The sequence below is a fragment of the Athene cunicularia genome (genome assembly GCF_003259725.1).
Source record: "Athene cunicularia isolate RWA chromosome 2 unlocalized genomic scaffold, athCun1 chr2_part1, whole genome shotgun sequence".
NCBI lineage: Eukaryota > Metazoa > Chordata > Aves > Strigiformes > Strigidae > Athene > Athene cunicularia.
The window spans coordinates 144,935,773-144,962,824 of NW_020799095.1; the positions used below are offsets into that span (position 1 = coordinate 144,935,773).

General features: G+C 40.4%; 1 protein-coding gene and 1 long non-coding RNA gene across 3 annotated transcripts in view; one reads left to right on the top strand and one right to left on the bottom strand.

Annotated features, from left to right (window-relative positions):
• The window catches only part of LOC113476391, a 795,003-nt gene that overhangs the window by 559,213 nt on the left and 208,738 nt on the right, over window positions 1-27,052 (top strand). The gene's annotated exons all lie outside the window — the stretch shown is intronic.
• The window catches only part of KCNQ3 (potassium voltage-gated channel subfamily Q member 3), a 151,227-nt gene that overhangs the window by 15,153 nt on the left and 109,022 nt on the right, over window positions 1-27,052 (bottom strand). The window contains exons 2-11 of one of the 2 annotated variants that reach the window (XM_026841907.1): window positions 24,554-24,644; window positions 23,352-23,397; window positions 22,310-22,436; window positions 20,364-20,536; window positions 18,258-18,413; window positions 16,916-17,026; window positions 15,591-15,686; window positions 14,148-14,242; window positions 12,446-12,472; window positions 474-661 (exon numbers count right to left, since the gene is read on the bottom strand). In XM_026841907.1, coding sequence (XP_026697708.1) covers window positions 474-661; window positions 12,446-12,472; window positions 14,148-14,242; window positions 15,591-15,686; window positions 16,916-17,026; window positions 18,258-18,413; window positions 20,364-20,536; window positions 22,310-22,316 — 853 coding nt within the window. In that variant the 5' untranslated portion in view covers window positions 22,317-22,436; window positions 23,352-23,397; window positions 24,554-24,644. The remainder of the gene's footprint in view (window positions 1-473; window positions 662-12,445; window positions 12,473-14,147; window positions 14,243-15,590; window positions 15,687-16,915; window positions 17,027-18,257; window positions 18,414-20,363; window positions 20,537-22,309; window positions 22,437-23,351; window positions 23,398-24,553; window positions 24,645-27,052) is intronic. The other variant, XM_026841906.1, reaches the window with a different exon arrangement.

The window sequence follows — 27,052 nt, forward strand, 5'->3', positions numbered from 1 at the left end:
ATAAGAGACAGCAGCCACTGACTCTATAAAACAAGGTTTTAAGAGGTTTCAGTGAGGAGATGTCTGAGGTGCCTGGACACAAGCTATTGCAGGGCTGGATGCGGTCTAGGAGGGACCTACCTTAACATAGCATCCCTGCTGATAAACCAAGCCATGACGGCATGTGGTTTTCGGGGGATACAGATTCACTGCCCAGTGTGCCCTTTTTTTCCAGGTCAAATAGGTTGATTCCAGCCCTGGCTTTATCCCATATCAGTTGCTGGTTTTATGGAGGGCCACTGTCTAATTTCAAGCACTGTGTTGCCTGGACTCCAGCATTCATTACTTGGAGCTTCCCCAAATGTGCCCTGTAAAACCAGGGACCAGCCAGCTTGGCCCAGAAAGTCGCAAAGCTTCAACAGAAGATGGAGAGGAACAAAGTAAAATGAGGAGAATAGGGGGTGGGTAGAAAGAAATCAACACAGATGGGCTACCTTCTGAGCTTTGCCAAAAAGCGTACGCTTTCATTCGGAATGCAGTGCGAAAACGCTCCTTATTATTCAAGACAACATTCTTAGGCTCTTTTGAAGGACTTTCTTCAATGGCATCTACATTCAGAGGGGTAAATAGCTTTCCTTTAGTATTGGTACCACGAACCCGATCCAAGAGACCCAGCTTTTGGCTACAAAATAAGCAAAAGTAATCATTTTCCTCCTTTGTACACTTTTAACTTGTTTTCATGATGCTTTAAATATAGAATGGGCTAAATAAATGTTTTGTACACAAGGACACTGCTGGGGCTACCATAATACATCAATGTCTTTGTAAACAACAGTTAAGCACCACATATAATTAACTGCTTTTTATGAGTATTTTTGTATCGATGTTGAAAATGTTACCAGAGGGTCTTGCTATCCTCTCCACGTAATGTATCACAGTGCTTCAGCTCCCATAGCGTCTGATTTATTATTGAGAAACACCACTACTTAGGCAGTTATGCTCTCTAATTATAAGGATGTTTGGCCTTCCCTGTTCAGTGCTTTCTTTAACTACTGGGTCTGTGGCAGGCTATTAAACAAATAACTCATAGAATCATAAGAAATATGGAAATATAGAATCATAGAAACATAGAGCGGTTTGGATTGGAAAGGACCTTAAAGATCATCTAGTCCCAACCCTCCTGCCATGGGCAGGGCCACCTTCCACTAGCCCAGGTTGCCCAAAGCCCCGTCCTACCTGGCCTTGAACACTGCCAGGGAGGGGGCAGCCACAGCTTCTCTGGGCAACCTGTGCCAGGGCCTCAGCACCCTCACAGTGAAGAATTTCTTCCTTACATCTAATCTAAATCTACCTTCTTTCAATTTAAAGCCATTACCCCATGTGCTGTCACTACATGCCCCTGTAAAAAGTCCCTCTCCATCTTTCCTGCAGGCTCCCTTTAGGTACTATAAGGCTGCTATAAGGTCTCTCTGGAGCCTTCTCTTCTCCAGGCTGAAAAATACCAACTCTCTCAGCCTGTTTTCATAGGAGAGGTGTTCATAAGCAGGAGTAAAAGGACGTCAGATGTGTTGTGAACCAGCACATCTGTGAATCAGCACAGGAATTATCAGCAAAATACCAGAAAGGCTTTGCCAAGCAATTGCTAGGTACATGGTAGGGCAGGCTACCCAGTTCTCTCCACCACTCACATTCAGTCATCTCTCACTGTATTAAAAACGGAGGTGACCTATACGAATTGGAGTAAAGGGACATATTTTGTTCCTCTGATGATTTCTTCCGCTGTTCTCTAACAGATTTACTGACCAAAGACATTTGTCTTTCAGTGTCAACATATAGATAGAATTGCATCTATCTGTCATCTTACCAGCATCAGTAACCCTTTTGACGGCCTGATGATTCTAACAGTCTTAAAGGCAATTACTAATACCACTGAAAATAGCAACACAAAAGGAATTTGCCAGTGAGTATATCAGATTATATATGCTCTGAAGACTTTGGAAGTGATGGTAGATGGTATAAATATTTGATTTGCTTGTTCAGTGGCTGCTTAAATATTTGGTAATTTCACATTTAAAAAAAAAAAAATGTAGGGCTAAGCCATGGGAAGAAAGCCTGCCTTTTAACCCATTTCTGTACGTTGCAGTGTGGGACAGCTCTGGGGAGAGGTGAATTGTGATCACATGGTCAAGAGGCAGTTCTGTGCAGGACACGGGGTCAAGCAGGTTGATTAGGGAGGAGCAAAGAAGCCACCACAGAGAGAGAGTTTCTGTTTCTGAGAGCCACAGATGGGAGCAGAGCTGAAGGACAAACAGCAGTGGTGACCAGAAGAAAGAGATTTCATAGGTATGCAGAGAGGTATCTGTGCAGTAGGCTCAGCTGAAGCCACTAAACTTCCTGGCAGGAAAGGCAAGCATGGGAAGGGTCCACTGTGCAAGGACACAGTGGAGAAAGATGGATACTTGTGTGCAGACCTTGTACGTGAAGGGTCTTACTCACAGAACTACTTATCCTCTGTTTAAGGGGTTATTTTGGTCAGACAGATTATTTTTATGTTTTACGTTCTCTGGTGTCATCAGTGCACCTCTTTTGAAAGAAGAATCTATTTCTATCTCAGAACTCTGCCTGTTGCAGTATCCCACCACAAAAGAAGTTCTTAGGACATTCCTCTTAAAATGATAAAGGTGAGATTTAAAGATGTATATGATGACATTGCAGCTTTTTTTTTAGAGTGCTGACTCAAGTGAGAATACTGCAATTTACAGCATACAAAATGCCGACCTGATCTGAGCATTGAACATCACAGCTGTTGCAGGGTTGTGTTCTTTTTCTTTTTAATATGAATTACTAGATCCCTCATCTCTACTATCCGTTTCTGATTAATGTATCTTTGATCCAGGAGGTAATGAAATATGGGCTTCCCTGTCACAAAAGATGGAAGCACTAAACCTTTGTGAAGAGCGTTTTTTGCAGGCCTTCTGAATTTTCTCGTTGACATGACAATACTTGTGAATGCAATTGCTTCATGTCTAGTAAATTCAGACATCTGCCCTGTCATTGCATGTATGAAGTGCATATGTGTGTGCAAGTATGAAAGTGGCAGCTAAGGACTTGTGTATGGAGACAGAGAACTAGTCCTCATACATCAGTATTGCAAGGACTGAAGACAAAGATGTGAGAAGATGAAAGCATGGATTTAAGTGAAGAATTAGAACAGCCTAAGTTAATGGCATTAATATTACTAAGACTTTGCCCTTACATAATTTTCTGAGGAATCCATGGCATGTGGGGAAGATATACAAAGTACAGACAAAAGTACGGTGCAAAAATCAGGGATTACTTCCTTCTGTGTAGAAAAATATGAGATGCTATTTGTTGACATATGTGGCAAATTAGTCACCATAGAATGTATAGGGCAGTCTCATGTTTCTTCTTAAGATCTTATTTTTAAAAATGTTTTCATAGTGCTTGCTGTTGGGTTGGAATCTTGATCTGACTGATTCATCAATGTGCTCTAAAGGCTAAACTGGTGGTGAGTGCAGAGTCCCCACAAGTGATTTGTGTTCTAGGATAGGGAGAATCCTGTGACTTCTTTTCTTTATTACTTTCACTTCTCTGTTTCAGAGGCTAGGTTTGATCGCAGTATGGCTTTACAAGACAGACATCTTAACTCCATGTCGTTTCTGTGAAATTTGGATTCTTCAAGCACTCAGCTACCATATATACAAAAAATATATTCAGGAGAAGGCAACAGCTAATGAGCAAGTTTTGAAAGGGCATAGAAAATAAAGGTGAGGAAGTAAAAGTCAGCTGAATGACAAAGAATCAGAATGGTCACACTCGTGTGTGTGTGCGTGTGTGTGAGAGAGAGAGAGAGAGAAGTAGGGAAAATAAATTCTCATGTCTCTTTAGTAATAAAATCGAAGTTTGAAGGAGGAATTAATTTTCAAGAAGGATGATCAAGAAGAGTCTGGAATCATGGCACATCACTGAAAACGATTGTAATGCAAAGAAATGGACCAAAAATCTAGCTGAGTCTCTAGATGACAAAGAGTCAGCCAGCAATACAAACTGATGGGCATGACGATGTTAGAGAAAGAGCTTGTGAGGTCTTCGACGTGAAGAAAATAAGACAGAGCAATTAAGCATGTTTGTCATGATGGTGATCTTTGTGGACTGAAAGGAGACTGGAATAAGCTACAAGAAGGAAGAAATTGAAGCAGTTTTAGGATGAGTAGGTCTATTCAGTGATAATAATAAAGTGATGACATTTTTACCTAGATCTGAAAAAAGTTTATGTACAACAAGTATGTTGTGGAGATCAGCTTTTCCTGGTGGGGGTGAATATCAGGTCACCAATGACAGATGAATCTCAAATGAAAGGGGAGACTGTATTCCACTTCTTCTTCAGGATTTCAGGATTAAATATCTTGGTTCAAGAACTTCTGGAGAGACCTTCCAGGATGAGCAGGAAGCTCCTAGAAGGATGAAATCTGTCAGTGAAACTCAGATGATGAAGTGATTTCCTCAAAGACAATAAGGGGTCTATTAAATGTTACAAGATTTGGTTTAGTAACACTACTCATTATCAAGAGAAGAATATGTTTAAGGCAGAGAACCTGAAAGATGAAGCAGAAAAGTAGGTGAGAGAGAAGATTGCTATTGTTTATAAAAAGTAATTTAATACTATTTTACCAGAATATAGTTGTCATTACATGTGGTCTCTGACTGTTTCTCCAGAAATTTGCTTCAAAATACATTTCCAGATCTCTCAAAGTTTGCCCATTAAAATTCCTGTAATAACTGCCTTTCCTAACAAACGACTAAGAGGCATAATGTGCATTGCAAGGATCTATAGGGATCAGACCATCAAGAAAAGGGTCACTGCATAATGCAAAGTATCCAAAACATTAATTTTGTGGATTTTCCTTTCAATATAGGACAGAAATATAGGCAATATATGCAGAAATCTCTGCCATGGAACTATGCAAGTACAGGACTGATCAAGATTTGATATCCTCCTCATAGAACAAAACAGATTAAAGTATTCCTCTGCATTCAGCACAAAAAGCAACTTATTTGCAGTGATATTTTCCACTGCATAGGTAGGCACACTAACTTGGTTTGGGGCTTTTTTGGGTTGTTTTTTTGTTTTGGTTTGGGTTTTTTTGTGTGGGTTTTTTTTTTTTGGTTTGGTTGGTTGGTTTGGTTTTGTTGGTGGTGGTGGGTTTTTTTTTGTGGGATGGGCCTTAAGGTAGATAATATGAACCAAAAGCATTTCCAATTTCTCCTTCTAAGGAGTTTCTCAATTTTCCCCATTGATAAGTGTCAGTTTAGGAACAAGCTGTTGTCCCAATAGTGTTGCTTGAGCCTCTTAGGTTTAGGACCTAGAACTCATCTGATCTTTCTTAAGCTGTTTAAAAAGTGAAATGCCTGGTCTAAGATAAATCTTTAGACCTCTTTCTATTATCGGTGGCAAATCAGCAACCTACAGAGTGCAGTTCAGCTCCATTTCTCTTTGGGATGATTTTACAGTTGGGGGAATTTTTTCTCTTTTGATTGTGTAGAGAAAGATCTAGATGAGAAGTCATTTAAAAAGCCAGCCTATCTAGTCTTCAGGTCACCTGAGCTGAAACTTTCTTTATTAAAATCCTTATGATTAACCCTTAGAGTAACATTCTGAGTCATAACAGTATGTTTCTGTGATAAAAATAGACAATTGTGTTCATATCCAGGCAGCCAGAGCAGTAGAATCATCAGAAAATAATTCATCAGCTTCACATGAAAAAATATAGCAGTACGTTGTATACAAAAGAACTCAAAACAAAACCCAAGCTTGTTTCCAGATAATGACTAGCTGTCATCAGAAAGAAAATGGACTTTATTCTTGTTTCCAAGCGATGAAATCTGGGTCTGCTGGGGTTTTTGTTTTCATTGTGCTTTTTAAAAAGTTTTAGGAAACATTTGTTCTCATGACACAATCTCCTTCATTAAAACAGCATGCGCATGGCTCATTCTCAGAGTATGAAGCATGCGCAGATCACATCAACCTTCATGAGAGTGACTAGGACAGTGGTTCCCACCCACAGGTTCGTGTACTGCTGCTTGTCTTCCAGATTCCTCCTACTGATATTAGCTACTCTTCCTCCCCCTGGGATAGTCATCCCACTTTATTTCTCTTCCTTACACTCAATAAAATGTGATTCCTGACTTCCAGCACAGTTCCAGAAACTGGGGGTATTCAAAAGCATCCCATACATGCTAATAAAAGTGCAGAGTAGTTTCTCTGAGTAGCTTGGATATGGTGCCATTGCAGGTCTTGCATGCTATTGCATTCTCTCCCTTGTGATGGAAGAAAAATTTTCCCAAAACCTTTGTCTTTGAAGTGGAGTCCCAGGAAGAGAACACCTTAACTCTGTGGTAGATACAGACCACCATAAAGGGAGGAAGGCAGAAGCAGTGCAGACAGTTAGGCTTGAAAGCTTCCTACCTAAAGAAAAATTCAGCTCTCAGATTCTTGCTCCCCAAGAACATTGGGAATTATTTTGGACCATCTGAGAGATGAATTTGGTGGCTGGATACACAAGAGGTGCCTGGCTGCAGATGTTTTACTCTTGCTCAAAATAAAGAGTGGGAACCACTGAACTAGAAATACTTTTCCAGAAACAGTCATGCAAGGAAATAATGCAGTTACATCCCATCATGCAAGTCAGATACTCTCCTCTCTGTGCTTTGCCTAGTATGGAGTTTCATAAACAAATGGTACATGTATGAGAAGAAAAAGAATGAATTAATGCTAACAGTGAATCAAAGACAGCCCTTTTCCATGTATTTATTGCTTTCACTTACTAAGGACTAATAATAATCACGAAATTTTTCCTATTTTTTGCAGTTTAGCTAATCACTAAATTTAGTTGGTCTCAAGTAACTGGAAGCAAAAGTCAGTTGTGTTTATTCCAATATTTTAGTACATCATCAGCTGAATGTATGTGTGTAAACTTAGCTTTGGAAAACCAAACATTCTGAATGAGATTTTTAGAAGTAGTCTGCTTTGAACTATTCCCAGCAGAAATTAGCAGAAAACTAATGTTATGAGGACAGACACGAATCCTGTAGCGAACACATTCAACTCATCTCAGAGAGTCTGTGAATTTCCTTAATATAAAACAAAGAGCATTCTGCACTTCCAAGTTATTTCTGAACTTTGGCTAATCATCTTTCCATTTTATCAAGTAACATTCCTTTCTCTAGAAAGGATCTCACAAAAATGTTCAGTTTCAAAATAATTGACTGCAACTTCTTGACAACCGATGTCTTTATTTTTAGCCACTTGCACCCTGAATTTTAAGGTCTAAATTTGCTAGTTTCTAATGTCTAAGGAGGAAACATCCCTTTTTAGCCAACCATTTTCCACACTCTTTGGTGGTGTATGTCCTCAATAGTATTTAAGTGTAGACATGACTCTAAATCCAAACTCACCTACCATGCAGATTATTTGCTCAGAAAAACGAACACAAGTCCTAACCTGGGCTCAACTTTGATGCTCTTCAGAAAGAGGAAGAGCTCTGAACCACATTAAAGGCCTTTACTTAGCCTGTCTTCTCTTCCACACTTTCTAAAGTGATTGGAAGTGGGTAAAAATAAGCAATGTCACACAAGTCCATGGGGAGAATAATCCAAGTTCACTTCTTTGTGAAAACAGGATGGATATTTTTCACCAATGGATGCAGCCAGCAATGTAGGTAGAAACCATATAGATGTTGACCCACTCTTTGCAGTGAAGATATCTCCATGTGTCAACCACTAGAAAGCAAACCAAACTGCAAAATCAATCTCTTGACTATTTTGCATGGGACAATCATCCAATGAAAAAATGGAGTGCTTCACTAGCAGCTCTCCAAAATTTGAAGAGCTTAGGCTAGAAAAGCTGAGTTGTGTGTTGATGATTTCACGCTTGTGGAACAAAGTGAGAATGAGAACAATGAGCTAAAGTTGAATGATAGCAAGATGTTTGTGTGGGGTAGAAGAAAATGCTTGACAATTTAGTCAAAATATTATTATTTCTGATGATGCGTGTTTTAGATTCCTGAAATGCCATAAATTATTTCCACGTCTCTTTGTAGGAAGATAAAGTTCTTGCCCCACATCTTAGATCACAGTTCAGCAAGATATTTAAGCATGTCACTAACTTTATGCAGATGATCAAAAGCATCCAATTGTTTTCCATTTGCTGAACCAGAACCTGCAAATACACATGCAGAGATGTTGTTCCACTGAACTCAAATGAAAAGTAATTGCATGAATTTGTGTTGGCAGGGTTGGGACTGCATAAGCAATGGTATTTAGCTCTTACAGTATATTTTTCTTACAGTAAATTTCTAAGTGATTTGCAGAGTAGGTCAGTATCATTCCCATTCTATGGAAACAGAGAAAAGCACTTTTTTCTAAGCAGATCATTGGCAGAGCCAGGATTAGATCCCATGTTTTCTGAACAGCAGAACAATGAACTACCTTCAAGGTCATGCAACTTTCTTTTATGCTTAAATAACTTCAGTTGTATTGCCCCTTACTTTTTATGGTGGTCAGATGAACTACTGTAGTAAAAACAGAAAGTGCAGGCAGAAAATGGCATGCAAGAAATATGAAAAGAGTAAGGCTCAATTGTTACTTGAATGTATATACCTAAGTTTTCTTGTGAGGCTTGATCCAAAGAATGACTCCCTACTAAACATGACATTACTGTAAAGTGAAGAAAAGTTATTAAGATGAGACGTTAATGATTACCCATGAAAAGCTCTATGAAAAAGAATGGGAACAGCCTTTCATTTGTAGTTAATGTAGTGTGCAGATCAGAGTGGCTTTCTCCTCCTTCCTGTTTTGGGTAAATGTATTAAGAAGAAATGCTGACAGTGAAATTTTCCACCTTGCAAAGTATAATTTTATTTTCTCTATGTTGTTACTATTGGCAATACAAAAATGCACCACATTATATGCAGTCTTTCATACTCACATAATAGGAATGATTAGTTCTGATTCTGTCACTTTAAAAAAAAAAAAAATCAAACCAACTTTCCAAAGGCAGAGAAATATTATTTGTCTTGTAAAGATACGAAACAGGGATAGATTACTTTTCTGCAATGACACAATAATAGATCTAGGAAAGAATATGCTCTCCTGTTATCTAGTTTCACAGTTGGTGCCGATTAGGAGCAAAGCCCTAGGAGAAAGTTCAAAATCCTTAGCTAAAGTGCCTGTACATACAAGTCTCGAAGTTTAGACACTAGCTGAAATCAGTGGAACAGCTGCTAAGCAACTGCTGAAAAACCAGGCCCACAATTCATCCCTCAAACATAAGACATAAAAAATTCGTTCAAAACAAACTATATGTTCAAGCAAAGGCCCAGCTTAAATGTCAGTCAGGCACCTAAATGCTGAATCATTTGCTGCATTCCAGAAGAAATGAGCATTAATATCTCTTTCTCATAAATCTTCCTTATTGGGAGCCGAACAGATAACAAGGCTTTGCAATACATGCAGAAGAGCAATTTCTATCTGAGATTTCATGAGTTGGTAGGTTTAGGCACTGATTAAGGAAGAAAATGGTAGTGATGCCTCTGGTGTGAAATCAGTAAACTCCCCATCAGTGAGCCATGAATAGCACAGCCCCAGTTTGTCCTGGTTTGGGGGACTATACAGGGCATGTAAGGAAAATGCTATTCTTAACAGAGCAGCATCATGTGTATCACTTCCCTTCACTGCCTACAGGACCCAGCCTACTGTCTAGTTCAAGTGTATTCCAATGTGCTCTTCACCATGTCTCACATCTTCACAGTTTTAGTTTAGAGGGAGCTTCTACAAAGCCTTAGGCTGCTGCCAAACTTTAATCGGCTTTCTACTATCACAAGTCCTTCCCAGCAGCCTTGCCTTGGGATCCAACTTCTCAAATGAACTCTTCCACTCTATTGTCTCCCCTGTGTTTTTCCCAAAAGGTCTGAGAACAAGTATCTGCATCTAGCTGTGACTTTGTCATGATGCCAGGTCCTGCTTCCCAGGAGAGGTGCAGATTTCAAGGAGGATCTGTCACAGTTCAACTCTACTACTGTGGAGTTCCCAAAGAGCTTTTGCACCACTGAATAGAAAACCTGCCACTTAAAGCGCTGCACATCCTCAAATTTTCACAGCCAGGACTCATTTTTAGTTTATTAACTAGTTACATTTTCTGACTCTTCTGGGAAAGCTTTGGACCAATTATCTCTATCAACTGTTGCTCAGATAATGCAGTTTATTACTACAACTTTTCCATAAGTACTTACTTAACTGATGCAAGAACCTGGACACTGAGTGCACTTATGGGCTGTTATCTCCAGTGGGACTGCATTCCCTTATTACTCACTTATTTCAGTACAGCCTTAAACACAAGATGCAGTGAAGTATGAGTAATACTTTCTATACTAAATCGCTGTAGGAAAAAGAGGATTTTTTTTTTTTAAATTATCTGGTCTGTAAATAAGAGTTTTATGAGAGATGGGAGGTGGGACTGTCAAAACAACTGGGTTTTATAGCTCAGTCCCATGTCTACTGAAGTCAGTGGATGTTCCCACAAGCACCATAATTTTTCTGTTTACCTGAAGGGTTTCCAATCCTTCTCGTTGAATGCCTATTTCCATAAACATATTCCTGTTAACAGGAAAGCTTTAATGCAGGTTGACTAATGATTTTGCTGAAGGTTATTACCTTCATGTGTAACAACATAAAATCAAGATCTAGCCAGCTAGAATGAGGGGCCTTGGGATTATAGCTTTAAAGATTTTGAGCTGTGAGCCATACTTTTCAGTTTTTAATCCAGTATATCAACATAAAATGACTACTTCTACTGGCCTGAAAGATCCAGTAACACAGAAGCTCTCCACAAACTGTTCTATCGCTGCAGGTGCAGGAGTTTCTCTAGTGGGGCCATGACTAACAGCAAACTGCAGCAATCATTCACTTCCCTAATTTTAATCTGCTGCTGCATCTGAGTCAGAATATGTTTTAACTCAAGGTACGGACTTACATAGTAAAAAGGGTTTCAGCTCCTAAGCTCTTTCCTATATATTAAAGGCCAAAATTCAGCTCCTGCCAACCCTGGAGATGGCTAAAATCTCTAGACATCTACATTAATGCAGCTGAGCTTGCTCATGACTGCTTAGCCTGGGCAGTGCCATGGATGTATGGTACTTAAGGTTGATGAGGGTTCACAAACTGGGTAACTCCCAGGTACTCTGTGAAGAGGAACAGGTTAGCTCATGATGATGGCAAGAGGAGGGGGAAGTCATCTTTTCCCAGTAATTCAGCACTACAGCACTTGCCTGTATTGTAAGAAAACATACACTAGGTTTTTCTTCTCTGTTAAAGGAGGTTTGAACCCCAAAAATTCATAGGAGAACAGCAAGTATGCATCTGTTTTTTTCAGCTTCCTTTATTGAAGCTGTCATGTGTTGCATGAAATGTTGAAAAACAGAAAGAAAAAAACCTTTTCATCAGGGCAGGGACTTAAAACCAGGCCTAACCTTTTTTTGAAAACCTCAGTTTTCAAATTTTGCTACAATTCTTGGTCTTTTTCTCTGTGCTGTAAATGGGGATGAAAATGAAAATATCTTCAACACGAGTCTGTGGAACTATTTATCCTTTAATTACTATTGACTTTCATTGTGGGTGATCCATGGATAGCACTTTAGCATTAAGTATTTCACTTTTTTGACCTAAGAAGTCTTATTATTTTATGTGCTTTTCAATCTGCAACTTAGCTAGAGGTGGTTATAGATACTTACAGTTGCGACCTTGCAGGCTGACTGACAACGACTGCTGTGTTGTAGTCTTCAGTGACTGCCTAGCATTAAGGTCAATGATTCCTTCATTCTGTTTGCTTGTAAATTCCCCAAAGTCACTGGGAGCTTTCCCATCACTTTCAGCAGGGGTGGGACCAAGGCCTCAAACCTAAGGTAGCTTTTTTAGAACTGCCAGATGGACTATCCTGCTGATCCATCTTTGTATTTATCGTCAAGAAATCTTTGCATATGATAAATGTAGACTTGATCTCTTACACTCCAACACTGCTCTGTGCAGGACTGTTGAGCAATAACATGAAGCAGAACTTTAAATTCACTCCAGAGCAACCTGGGTGCTAAACCCTGGCTCTATGGCATGGTTCAGGAGAAATCTAGACCATGATTAATCATAATGAACAATAAAGCTGTTTACATACAATTAGCAAGCAACACTGCAGTTGTATGATTTACATTTTAGCTGTGTTGTTAAACGGGGAAAAAAGCAAGCAATTAGGAAATGGATTGGTTAATAATTTTTAATGACTACCTATGGTGTTAGTAGCATGTTTTGGTTAACAGCTTATGAATCCACAAAGAAACATTTAACCTGCATCCTCCAATAATTGTATTAAAACAAGGCTATAATAATGGCAGCTACGTACCTGGCAGTACCATCCAATTGCTCTTTCCTTTTATAGAAGAGAGGAAGCATTACAAGAAAGCAAGGAGAGAATAATTACATCATAAATTCAGAGTTTTTTAAACAGAAATTTCTCATCTATTGCTAATGGTTTATACCTCTTTTGTTCTGTGATTATAACTGACAGCAGAATAAAAGCTACGTTTTCAGCTAGCCATAAAGCAAAGAAAGTGATATCGGTTCCTGAAACCAATCTGTGCTGCTTAGACTGGCAATCTAGTCTTTGGTGAGAAGTGAACTCCCTTGCCCTCTCTCCCAGGACCTTATTTGCAAAACACCTATCAAATTTCAGGTTGCATTTGAATCACAAAAGAACCTACATACAAGCTTGAAGAGTCTAGACCCCAGGCAAGCCTGAGAATTATTCTCTGAACAAAACCTGAGGTCAAGAAACCCTCTAGAAATGACTCTGCAATGGATAATGTGGGAATAGATACAGAGTGAGAAGGGATAAAGGAATGTGCTCAGCCCTAAATGAACACTGTGGTGTTTATTCTTAGAGATTTCCTGTCTGACCTAAGTGAAATCAATCCTAAAGAAATATATTGTAAATTAAAAAGAGAAAGAGGTAATGTCTGTAATTTACCCTTTGTGAAGGCAGGAGCCTGAAATGTTTCTTCAAGTCAGTTTTAAGCAACAGCTAGAGCTGCAGTATTAGCACAGTGAGCACAACTTGCATGTGGAGACCTCTGAGTTGAGCAGTAGTTTAACGCTACATTTTTGACAGAATGAAGCATAACAGCAAGTCCAGAATGAAAGTTTAAATCATAAACTTGGATAAGTATTTACTATTATTAGTAGCTGATAGTCTATAGCTAAATGTCTTGGCTTTCATGGGGCCAATATTTTAACATGTTAAGAACTCAAGGTGAGGAAGGTGCCTGTTTGACAGGCAAGAAAAGTGAGATCAGACAGACTCACATCCATAAACACTCACTGTCCATTAAGTCTGAATGTCTTTATGTATGGAATGTTTTCCACTGAACTCAGAAGAGGTGATTAAAATAAAACCGTGACTCCAACTCCCCAATAGTTTACTTGTGGATGTTCAGTTAATAGAAGACAGTTTTAAACATGCTTTGGCTGTCCTCCACTGAATTATCCCCTTGAGCAACCGGTACTGTCAAAAGACAAGCATTTAACAAGCATTAATTATGTTCACATGCCATGGCCACCTCTGTGAACAACACAGTTCTAAGGCCAGTTGAGTCAAAGAGTTGGAAAAGTATGAATTTTCAGCATAGCCCATATCTCAAAATACACAATCACATCATAGAGGGTGCAAGAAGTACAGGTGCCTCTGAAATCCAGGGCTAAGTCTTTATCAGGATCAAAATTATAGAGGGAGAAATCGAGATTTCCAGGGCAATAAACTCGAGAGATTTGCAAAGGGAAGCCGACGGTGAGGCAAGCTTCTCCTTTGTTTAATGCCAACATGAGAGCCCCTGATGGAGTTATCCATGTGACCCTAATAAATCCCACCAGGGGAAGGTAGAAGAAATAGATTCAGAAGCCAAAACCCATGTTTTTCAGTCTCAGCTAGGACGTTAACTGGCAACCCTCCATTACCTACAAAAGCCTCACTGATATGTATAAGTCTATGTTTTCTGTCCTGACTTATACTTCACAGAAAATTATGATGGAGAGGTAGACAATGCACTTACCTGAAAAATGGAAATGATACAATTGATTCATAAAACCTCCAGGTAGCAACAAGATCAATCCTGTTGGGGTTAGTAGCATAGTATCTCCAAGCAGCCTGAATTACAAGGGAGAGGAAATAATCAGTGTTAGGCAAAACTATTCCCCAGGCTGACAGCAGCCAGATTGCTTCAAATAATATAACAATGCACCTGAGTCACTATCTGGAAATTAATTATTAATCAGCCATACCAAATGAGTGTCACTATTGACACTGGATTATGATCTGTGAGGACTGTTAAAAAAGACAGGACATGACAGATAAGCACCAACATCAACAAGACATTATATTTGACTAAACTGGTTTTATTCTTCTCCGTGGTATGACTAAAAGAGCTTCAAGCATTTGTCAAATATTTTTGGAAGCATTTTAGTTAGTTTACTACCTAATGTACCATCACAGGAAATTTTTCTGAGCATTTTTCTATTTCAGCGTTTAGCTCCAATGAAAATTCTCTAAGCACAAACCTAAAAAATACTGTAGATAAATTAGCTGCTAAGTGGAGATGCTTTAATTGAAAAGGTGAATTCAATTTACCACTCATGCCTGCAGCCCCTTCTGTTTGCTAAGGAGTGTCTTTAATGAGAACAACTTAATATGTCACTCAGCCTGTTTCTCCTGAGGACTGGCTTGATCCTGAGCAGTCCTGAGCATCAACACTTCCACCTGCTATCACAGAAACTGTCTGTGTCCCTCTGTGGAAATGCTGCCGTTTACTTCACTGCCAACAGGATGTGCTCCACACCTACTAAGAGTAACTCCAGTCAAGTTTGTCAGCCCCCAAACTAGTAATTTAAAGCTTAATTTTCTGAATTTGTAATAAAGGCCATAACTGAAGTCTAGGTGAGCTAAGGAGTCTCTTCCCATTGAATGCTCTGGTTGTCCAGTGACATAACAGGAGACTCAGGGTATGTGTCAGTTTTTACAAACCACACATAATATTTACATCATTTGTCTTGATTGAGACTGTCACTATCTATTATGTTACTTCTATTGCTGTTTTCACATCAGTAACAACCTAACTTTGTTTGCACATAAAAGCTCTCTCTCAAGGGAACTGAAAAAATCTGGATTTTGGAAATAATGTTTTTAACAGCTTGTTTTCTGTGATTTTGTAGCACTGATGCAGAAGTTGGTTGGTTTCCAGAAGCGAGCAGATGAAATCCTTTCTTCTAAAGACACTGTTCTGAAACAGTCTGGGAATTGAAAGATTCCCTAACAACCGCAAGGACCACTGGATTTTCTAGCTCAACGTGAAAAAACTGACTCCTTTACTAACACAGCTTTACACCTCCTGCAATGAGAAATAGAATTTGGGCAGGGGGAAAGTGGTGGCTCTTGTTAACATGATGCAGTGGTCTTCATACACAACACTTTTCCAAGAAAGGTATAAGTGGTGGCAAACCTGAATGAGTTCAGCTGCTGGCTTTCTTCTTTTCTCAAAATGTTTTTGACGATGTTGCTCCTGGACCTTCAGTGCCAGCCCTGAGCCCAAAATGCCCTGAAAGCAGAGAGTGATGCAAGATTTTAGACATTTCTAACTCAGAAAAAAATAGATTAATAATGAGAGGAAACAGGTCTGTTGGTGGAGATGCATATGGCTACGTGGGACCTTTGGGCAGTACAGCATGCCTTTCCCACTGCTCTGCTTATGAGACACAAGTCTGTCATGAACCTCTCAAGGGCCACAGGCCACACCAAATCTTTTTAAGGTCCTCAGCAGGCTTCTCAAATGTCTACTACCTTTCCAAGTTGGAGGTGTCCAGGTGGTGTATTACTTTCTGCTCAGGGTAGAGTGAAACTACTTCTGTGATAAAAGAGCTATACTAAGCATACTCTGGATTGGGGTGTGTGGGACTTCCTATCCTTTGTAAAATTTTTTCCAAGTCTCATTTTAAAGGAAAAATATCCTAAAATCTGGACTTCGGATGGTTTCTGTTGCTATTCTGTCCATCTCACCCAGACCTTGTCTCATGACCTGAGGACTTTGCAGACAAGGAAATATTTGGCCTATGCAACCCAACAGAACAAATACACTTTCAGAAGCAATTTAGAGATAATTTCTTAAGCGGTCAGTGTAGGATTCACCTGACTAGATCAAAAATACCTGTGCTGTCATCTTCTATCTAAATTCCCTTTAATCTTAGTGGGTAGAAACAGCACTTCAGTGGTGGTGTCAGAGATCTCTTCTGGGAAGGAAGGGAAATAAGTGAGATGAAATGCTCTGCATAGTTACATCAGTTATAAAGGGTGATCACTGGTCTCTGATGATCACTCAGAGGTAGATTTCTAGCTTCTAAGTGTTTAGAGCTGGGTAAGATGGCCCAACTCTAATTATTAAAACAATGCCCATATCCTTTAAAAATGCATATTGTGTGGCTATGTCAATACCAGTAAATTAACCCAAGCCAGGGTGCAGGCTCATGAACTGCCCTGTGATTTCCCAGACTGTACACTTGATGGATTAATTCTGTACTGAGGCGATGAGCACTGTCTCAGAAAATACCCACACATGGTTCAAGGAGTACCAGGGTGACATAATATTCCCAATAAGCTCTATGCAAAGTTGGGAAGAAAGGAGTTTGATTTACTGATATAGACCAGCTCAAGTGCCTGAATTACTTCTTAAAGAGGTATTTTGATTCCACTGTCAGTTTTGATCACTTTACCTTCTTTTTGCAAGTGCACAATGATGGGCTATGCCTAACAGAGGAGGGGGAAGGTACTTACTGCAGGAAGAGCAAAGAAAGACACTCCAATGAGAGAGAATGTAGCTGCAATCAGTCGTCCCTCCCAAGTTTTGGGGGTCTTGTCACCATACCCAATTGTAGCAAGGGTGATCTGTGGGCAGAATTACCAGGACTTCCCATAAGAAATACAAAGTCAACAGCTCTGCTTTAAATGTCACCATGAAACCTGAATAACTCACTTAGCTCTACAGGTGCTCACGCACAGCTTCTCGAAATACGACCTTGATGCTGGGACATGCAATTCTTTTTAATGGCATCATAGTCGAGAGGCATTGCACAGGGAGCAGATTTAGCCTTAAAGAAGCTGCATCTCTAGGATGTATTTGCTGAAAGGGAACTCCATGTGACATTTCATGCAGTGTCAGTCTCCTGCCCACCATCAGTGCAGTTAGGAATGGGGATTGCTAGTTAACAGCTTGCAGAGCTTGAACAGCCTAACAGGACTACCTCTGTCAGAAGTCCCAGTCTTTTTAAAACAAAGATGACTTTGTGAAAACTTGCTCATTTCCTGCACAATTGCTAATTTCCAATTGTGTACCCTTTCTCATCATCGAGACCCTACCTAAATGTTCAGGATATGAAAGGATATGAAAATATCCAGGTGTTCTATGCAACACTTGGGACCTTTTGATTAGGGGGGAGGTATCTTGCCATTTCTGAGTGAACTGCATTAAATAAAAAATATGCTGCTGAATTTTAGTCCAGCATGATATAGATTCCCCTAGCTATTGGTAGCAAAGCAACATGAATTCTGTCTACCAGGTGGCAGGAATATTTTGAGCAGTGGTGCAAACCGATACTCCTCTCTTCATCAGAAGAAACAAGAACAGATGTATCAAAAGTCCCTCTTGCTCAGTATCCTGCCACCAATGGCTCCTTACAGACCAAATTTCCATGACTGCCTACCTATACTGCTCAAACCTTTAATGGACTTTGCTAGCCTAGCAGAAAAGTCCATTGGATAGCTCTAGTTTTACCATTTTCTGAGAGACATGGGTCTCTATACATAGAGTCTGTCAGTGCAGTTATAACCAAAGAGATACTCTTCTAAAAGAGAAGTTTCCCAGAAGCCAGGAGCACAGACTGATTTCTGAAGAAGGTTTAAGCACCTAAGTGCCTTTGTCTGACTGAAAATCTACAGGGATATATAGGTTCTGTTAATTTGTTGTAGCAACATCCCTACTTTGGTAATGTTATACCAGTAACTTGCCTCTCAATCAAATTTAGTAGCACATATACTGTAATCCCTAACATCAATACTTTATCTCTTCTTGGATATGAAGTTTTAAAGAAGGGGATAAGGTATTTTTGGAGTCACTTACCAGCCCCCACCACAGTGCATCTGCATAGGTTTCAAACTCTTCCTTCATCTCCACCCCATTAGCATCCTTTTCAGGAACATCTTTTTCAACCAGATAAACAAGAAATGAGGATAGGATGAGCGTCAGGAACCCGATGTACCAAGCAGTGATGAGTTCCTGCAAAAGAAACAGATGGACAATCGAGGGGCTGAAAACAGTCTCAATACCCACAGCGGCAGAGTAAACGTCAGGAGAAGCAGGAAACGTGGAGGATAACAGCAGAGCTGTCACTGCTGGCTTGGTCACAGTCCCTAACCAGTCCAGCTCAGCACTTACTGGGAAATAAAGCAGACATTTACAAGAATTAGCCCTTACATAGCATCTTCCTTGGGAACATCTTGGAGCAATCTGCAGTTGTAGTTCTGCATAAATGCGTTAAGGGCGTGGCTGCACCCATGACACAGGGTGCTGCTCTGTCTCTGACCTTGACTCTTCCCATTCCTGCTGCCCATAGGCTTGGTCAGTCTTGGCAAGCAAACCAACAGCTTTACCTTCCCCCTACCTCCAGAGACCCAAGGCTGCAGGATACAGTTCCTTCTCTTCAGGTATATCAAAGGAAGTTCCACCATGAATAATGTTTTCACTATGAATTGATGCAATAAGAACAGACTTTGAAAATCATCTGTGTGAAAACAAAGCCTGAGCTTCCTTGTTTTAGAGAGAGTGACTAAAGTGGAGTGTGTGGCTAATGCCATTAAGGTGGGAGGTGCAGCAACCTAAGTCAAAATCCCAGCAACGTCTGAAAACAAGAAGAAACGTTTCTAGTAAAGGTCTTTAAAAGTGGGTAAAAAAATCAATATTCCACTTCTTTTCCTTTTCTGAGAACTGTATTTGGAAAGGAAAAAAAGCTGTAGCTAAGAATTTCATAATCAACTCTTGAGATAAGTCAACTTTCTTGGCTAATCTCTGGTGTGCAACCACAGAAAGATATTTGTTGACTAACCTTGTTATCAAAACTGTTTCTTTAGTGACTCCAGCAAAACAGTTCTCACAACGCCTCTTATCTCCCTCAGACAGCTGAGGTCCAAAGGGTAACGATGGGGAATCAAACAAGGAACATTTGAATGAAATCCCACACAATGAAGCCTTAAACAATTTCTAAACAATGACTTTGGCGTATAGACTTCTTCCATGATCTCAGTTTCCTGAGAAACATTTTTGACATAAGTGTTTATGTGCCACCTGCCTTGTAGCACGTTTAAGCAGGGAAGAAACAGAAGTTGGTATGAAATGAAGAAGGGTGGGTATCCCTATCAGCCACTACAAAGAAACAAAATCTAATTATGCCGTGCCAGCTGGCATTTTAATTTTCAAACCCCCCTAAAATGTCAGGAATGTCATTCATGGATAAGAAAAAGCAGTAAGTAGCGCAGCATATATGCAATTTTTCTACACGCTGTTCAGATGAGAAATTTCTTCTAGAGGATTTTTATGCAGATAGATTTTAACTTGTAATAATGTTTGGTGAAAATGCAAGAACACAACGTATCTGTCTGGTGTGAGACAGGATGTGTCTGAGTATAACATCAAGTTAGACCGAACTAAGATGATTTTAGAAATTTTGTCTGTTTGGGTTCACACTGTGTGCGTCTTTGTATTGTCTGACCCATGCTTCCGAAGAGAAATTATACCAGTTGCTCCCTCTGAAACCACATTTCTGCTAACCAGACTCTTTCCATCCCTTCTGAGTCCTGCTCCATCTGTTGATCAGACAAGTCTGCGAAGCCACGACAAACATGTTGCAACTACAGAGGCGTTTCTGTCAAAAGATTTCAACATACTTCACTGTAAAAGGGATGTCCCTGCTCTCATTCAGTGTAAAGGCAAAATTCCTGTTGGAATAAGTGTGGGAATGAACATTTTCTCTTATCACTTACAAGCACCTCTATTGAGTAGAGAAGGGTAAAACAAGGGGCAGAAATGGTTCAGAGAACTGAAGAGGGAATAAAGCTGAGATTGAACTACTAGACATAATCCTAAGGCATTGCTGTACCTGTGCATCCCTTCTCTTTCCCTTCAATGTCTCTCCCCGAAACCCCAGCTGAGCCCTGCAAGCTCCTCACTTACTTTGCTATGTGCACAAATGGCTGATCCCAAAAGTTTCCAAGTGCCGCCCCGCCTGTCCATTCGGAGCATCCGTAGGATCTGAAGGAAGCGGAGGCTTCTGAGAGATGTGGCCAGAACATTGCCCTGGTTCCCAACAGCAACCACTGGCACTGAAGCAATCAGCACAAAGATATCTGCAAGGCGAAAAGAACAAAGCCTGCCAACAAAAGTGGCCCCATCACCTGCTTCTTAATCCCATCTGGTTGTGCTGCAAATTTCCTTAGGCAGATTTTAAAGCTGCCTGAAAATGCTTTCTCTTGCCAATTAAACAGATATCTGCACCTGCCACACAGTCGGCATCATGCACAGAACCCACCAGAAAGCCTCGTAATCTGTTTACAGATCCATGCACTGGATTTGAGACACTGTCTGAGCTAGTTTAGGGATACACAGAAACAGTGTCCTAATGCTGACAGAAAAACAGCCTTAAATTCATCTGTCTCACAGGAACACTATAGTGAACAGGTCAGCAGATAAGAAATTCAGTTTTTGATGGTGCATCTAGTATTTTGTTCTTTTGGCTGAGTTTTCCCATTAAAATCTCAAAGCCAGTACTAATTTTTGTAGGCACTCACAGGGCCAATTTGCTCATCAGCTGAAAAGGTTTGAAATGCAAATGCAAATCACATCTCTTCTTCTTGCTTTTCTGGATTTTTTTTTTATTTCTTTTCCTTGTCTCCATTCTGCTTTTTGATCATATACATATAAAAGAAAAAAGTGGTACCAAAAGGCTTCAAACATTCTCCAGGCACTCAGTCTTTAAATTGTCTTCATATTCTATTTCCAGCCAAAAAGAGTGGCACCGGATGGATTTCAGATTTGTTCACTTTCAATCATTCTCAAAACTAACTTGTGCCAGTGACAACTAAGAAATGATATTAATAAATCCAGTGGGATCTTTTCAATTATACCCAGATATCCATGAAGATTCATTCTCAGAAGTGAGATGAGACTTTTACCAAGAAGGTATGAGACAGTATCAATCCCACTTGCTCACGCTGTGCTCTACTGCCTTCACAATGCTATTAGAAGTATAAGAAGCATTTATACAACAGTAGCACCCAAAGGAGCACTCCTAATTTGAAGATAGCACAGATGGACAAAGAAATTTTGTTCCAATTTTGTCTATCATTTAGACCCACAAGATGAACAAAAGGAGTGTGAGGGAAGAGAGTGACATGCATCCATATAACTAGCACCACTGCTCCCCAGAGTGGTATGTTCTGTACAAATAAGGAACAATAAGCTAGTGCTTGGTCTGAAGAGCATCATAATAAGTGAAGGAGCCTGGAAACAATGAATGAATGTGGATGGGCATGACAGGTGCTCAGGGCAGAGTGAGCTCCTGAATGTTGGCTGGTTGGTTTGTGGACATAATGGGGAGTTGTAGGAGGGGATTCAAAAGTGAATAATGAGTAGTTTTATGGATAGTGATAGGCAGTGCCTTCCAAGCCTGCAAGATAACATGGGTGAAATCACAAAGATACTTGTTTGCAAAAGCAGACCAACATTACAAAAGTAAAACACAACATCTGAATATGAGAGAGCTGGGAAAGACAGTATAGGGTTGGGAACTGAAGAGGTTTGAACCTGAAGGCAGACAGGGTGTATTTGGGGATGAGCTTAAGAAAAATGCAGTGGGACTCAGGACAAGGAAAATGTGTTTGAAAGGTAGAAGGATCAATTTTTTTCTCACTGACCAGCAACCCAAGTGTCTTTTGAATTAATTGTTATTGCCAGGTACTTCAAATAAATATGTCAAGCAGGACACAGCTCCTAGCACAAAGGGTAGACCTGATTTCAATGCTCTTTGCACAGCCATTCACTGCTTCTTGGACATCTCCCCAAACTAGCTTAGAAGGAAAAGGACATAATGGGGAAAATAGTAGTAGAGAGCATGTGCCTACCCAGCATGCACAAAGGCTTCCTGGCAAATTTGAGTCTCCCCCTCCATCCTTTGTAGCGACAGCAACACCCAGCAGCCCAGATTCTTAAGGCAAACTCTGCTCCAAAGATGAAAATGGCAAAAGTTTCCTGCATCAAAGACAAAAGCTACATTGTTAGACTCAACAAGTTGTGCAGTAATTCTGGACACAAGGATATAACTGAAGGAAAGAGATGAAGTGCAAGTGTTGGGGTATGTGTGTGTGTGTGTGTGTGTGTGTGAGAGAGAGAGAGAGAGAGAGAGAGAAGGAAGGTGGGGAGGACAGTATAGGTTGATGAAAGAGGCAAAACAAAGCAGGACATAGCTTTACAGCCTGTTAATTACTCTGCAGACAGGATGTGACCCTGCTGTTGGGTAAATGTGAAATGCTTACCCTGCCTTAATGGAAGGGCAGTTACTTCTCAAAAAGACCTCATTTCAGGCAAAATGAGAAAACATATGCTCTGTATACCCACACCCAGGGTTACCCACCAGCAGCTTGTTCATGCAGCTTTATCTATAGAGACAGGGACAGGATACAGTATATTCATATAGTCATAAATTTAAGGCAATTCTAAAGGCATATATAAGACAAATTTAAGGCATATATTATTCCCTTAAATTTCCAGTGCGTGGAAGAATGGGATTTTCCTCCTTGCTCAAGAACTCTTCTGAGCATGGGGAGGGAATGGGGAGGAGAGAGCTTCTCTGAGGTGCTCAGCAGAGATGGGCCAAGAGCAGCATGGAGCACGCAGTTACTTTTCCTCTCTGTGAATAGCTGACAAGGAGGAAAGGGGGATTTTTCCTGATGCTCATCCCCACAGCTGCTAAGTACTTCCAAAAACCACTGAGAACCACAGAAAAGCAAGCACAGGAGAGGGAAAAATAACCTCAGGCTTTTTCAAACGTGAAAACATGGGTCTAAGCAGGGTAACAGGGACCAAAAGCGAGTTTCACATTCCCTAGGGGACGAGGATGTTTTCATACAGGCACTTTTTGAGAAGGAACATGCAAGGGGAATTCACCTTTCATTCCTTTTGGCATTTAGTTCTTGCTCGGATCTACATGGCTCTAGGGGTACAAGGGGAAATGGAAATTGAGATCTCAGAACTACTATTGCTGTGCAATTTCCCTAAAGATGTTTTTCTACAAGGCCAGGTTAAGTAAGAGTTTGCATTCCTTATTTCATGACAGCTATCATCGAATCATGGAATGGTCTGTGTTGGAAAGGACCTTAAACATCATCTAGTTCCAACCCCCTGCCATGGGCAGGGACACCTTCCACCAGCCCAGGTTGCCCAAAGTCCTATCCAACCTGGCCTTGAACACTGCCAGGGAGGGGGCAGCCACAGCTTCTCTGGGCAGCTTGTTCCAGTGCCTCCTCACCCTCACAGTAAAGAATTTCTTCCTTACATCTAATCTAAATCTACCAGCTTTCAGTTTAAAGTCATAACCTCTTGTCCTGTCTATCACTACACACCCTTGTAAAAAGTCCCTCTCCAGCTTTCTTGTAGGCCCCCTTTAGGCTCCCTATGGGAGCAGAGGAAGTTCTTTGTAGGGTCATTTTCATAAAATGATTAATATGTCATGTGTATATTCAATAAGGGGTTTTTTCCTATTTTTTTCTTCTGCCAAATGGAAGCCCTACACAAATACAGTCTTGAGCATGAACTCCAGTATTTATAAAACAAGCATGCTGGAACACAGAGAAAGTAATATATTTGTTGCAAATACCTTTTCTTTCATGGATAGTCATCAGAGGCACTGCCTGCAACAATTTCATTTATGCTGCTATTTGGCTTAAGCAGGAGTTGAATTCTGATGACTCCCCTTGAAAGAAATGTTGGGATTGGTAGAATGCTGTAGAATGAATCAAAAACATTGAAATATTAAAAAAAAAAAAAAGTTTTTTCAAATGTCCTCTGATCTGGCATGATCAGTAGAATATTTATTGACATTTCAATGGGAGCTGTTAAGCAAATGCTGAAAAGTCATTATTTAAAAGTCTCAGGCTAGTATTTTTCCTCTCTCCTCACTTCCCTTTGACTCAATCGGTGCTGACAATGGACTAGGGACTCTCCAGTATGTAACTCTATGGTCACTGCTCCCAGACCAAGAGAATAAATCTTATTGCATGCAGATCTGGGAGTAAGTTTCCATCACTGCTGACGGAGCTGATTTCAATTCAAGGACATTACCAGGGTGATGCAGCAGCCAGTCTACTTACCAGCAAGAGAAGCCAGTCTCCAGAAACAGTTTCATACTCTTTGAAAGTTGTCAGGACAGCTAAGATCAAACACCCCAAGACAATCAGAAACCTGGAATGAAGAAAAAATGAAAAACCACAGCATTGTTAGCCCTCTCTGTGTTCATATTGGAGATGTTGCCTATAAAAAAACTGTCTGGAGACCTTTAGGGGGTGGCTACTTCCCACTGGTGAGCAGTGAGGTGAGCTCTCATGAAGAGCAAGGGTGCTCAGCCTGGGTAGGGCAGGGCCTTAATTCAAGAAATTAGGGCAAGATCCTAAATCAGAATGGGCCCGGAACAGACATGCAGTAATTAATGCGTTTGCACTCTTCGGGAAGGAAATGGATGATACTGCATTTTTGGAAGGATTTTATGGTATGACAGAGGACTGTAATGCTCAGGACGTCTATTCCAAGCTGATGTGCTGTGCGCTTCACAAAATGACACTGCAGTTACAGTGAAATAAATCCACTTGGCACATCCCGAGACTTGAGAAACAGTAAATGCTTCAATATAATGCAGCACCAGGACAAACCCTCCCTTGAAAACTGCACTGCACTTCCGTTTTCTTTCCCTGTTTGCACTCATTTCTATGCAGATGAAAAGATTAAAAGGTTTGAAACAGAAACAATAGAGGGGGAAAGTTTTGCTCTCCAATAAACACAGTGCATGATAAATCACTGTCCCTGTGCTATTATCTGTCCATGAGGCTCCAGAACACAGAGATTTGACAGAAAATTCAACTCCCACTGCTGGTAAATCAAATTCAGTCCAATCTAAAGTCACGTTGATCTGCTTTGTAAAACTGTTCCCAGGTTCAAGCTTTTCAAAATCTTTTATACTTAAAGAAGTAAGGAAAATCAAGGCAGTCTCGTAAGTGATTACTGTGAAGCCGAGTGGGGGAAGCTCATCTTCTAGTACTTCATGTACCCAGAACATTGACATTATAATGTGCTCCCAAAACGTGATCCACAGGAACAGAGGGACAGGTGTCCATGAAAACGTTTCAGAGTTGAGTAAATAAATTGAAAGGATGTCTTAATAAAGACTCTGGGTCCCTTGTTTTCATAGCTAGGGTACATCAAAGAAATGATAGGCATTAGGCACTGAAATCATCCAGGGAAAAAAAGCTTGTTAAGAATCAAATTGTGTTTAATGTGTGTTTACTTCCTCTTTTGAATTTCAATCGGATACCTAAAATGTGATTTTATTTCTTGCTGAATAAAACTCCACTTTGTTCTTTGTTTCACTGGGTAAAATGAGCAGAGTCCATAGCCTGCAGTGTGGAGTCAGCAAGCAAGGACCATGGGGAAGGGAAGCTCAGCTCAGAGACACGTGTCCTCTAACCTGTCTTGGGGCTTTGTTTTCTTCATGTGCAGGGAAACCTGGGGCTAAGGGAGCGTGTTCTGAGAATCTGCAGCATGTTTGCAGCTGGAGTGAAAGGAGAGGTGAGCTCCAGATAGCTCCTGCTGCCTTTTGGGAAGGCATTTCCTCCAAACAGCATCAACTAGCAACCCCCGTGCAAGAAACAGGCAACTGTGAAACACTTGACAGCAAACCCTGAAGGATTACTTTGCTGAGACTTTCCTAACATTTCCTATTCAGACTGAAATTTCCCATGCCAGGAAAATTTCAGATCAGCCATTTTGAACAAGGTTGGAACAAAAATAAATGTGTTTGCTCATGCTAAATAATTCTGAATTTCTTTGACAAGTTTCACCTTCTCCCACTCACCAGTCATGCTCCAGAGCAAGGGCTAAGTGCTTGGTAGGAAACAGCCCTTGGGTCCAGAATGTGTCTTTTACCATTTATCAATAATAACCATCTCCTGCTGCCCAAGGCATTCAGCAGTTAACAGCGATTTTGTGATGTTCCTGCCATGTCCTCAAGCTTGCTTTGTCACACCATACCTTGCTGTCCCCCATCTTGTACTTATGAAGCCACTGTCTTCCCAAGACCCACTATCCAGCTACACAGCACCTCTACAATCAAACTGGTGTGAACTTAACCGAGACAACATGATTCCTTCGATTAGCTATAAACTACCTATGATCTGCCACGTTACAGCTATTACAGTGGTACCATTTAAATCCTTGAGCTGATGCTACCTGATGCTTTCCATTACAGCCATTTTTTGATACCGTGTGAAAATTCGGTAACCTATCAGCTCACAAGTATCATTTAAATGATTTAATGAAAGGCAAAACACACTGAAAAAAGTCCAAGGAAATTACATCATCAGCTACCTAAAATAAAGGCGTGAATTCACAATATCATTCAACAGAACAGCACTGTCAGATAAAGATGATGTGCAGATTTTTGTCGAAGAGGAAGACAGAAGATAAATTAGTAGTGAAATCCTCAACTTTTGCCTAAAATGCCTGCGGTTTTACCACTAGAGGGTATCAGTGCTCCATAGAGCAAGGGGATACTGCTTTCGCTTCTGGTTTTCTCCCCCATGAGACAAAAGTGCAGGTGA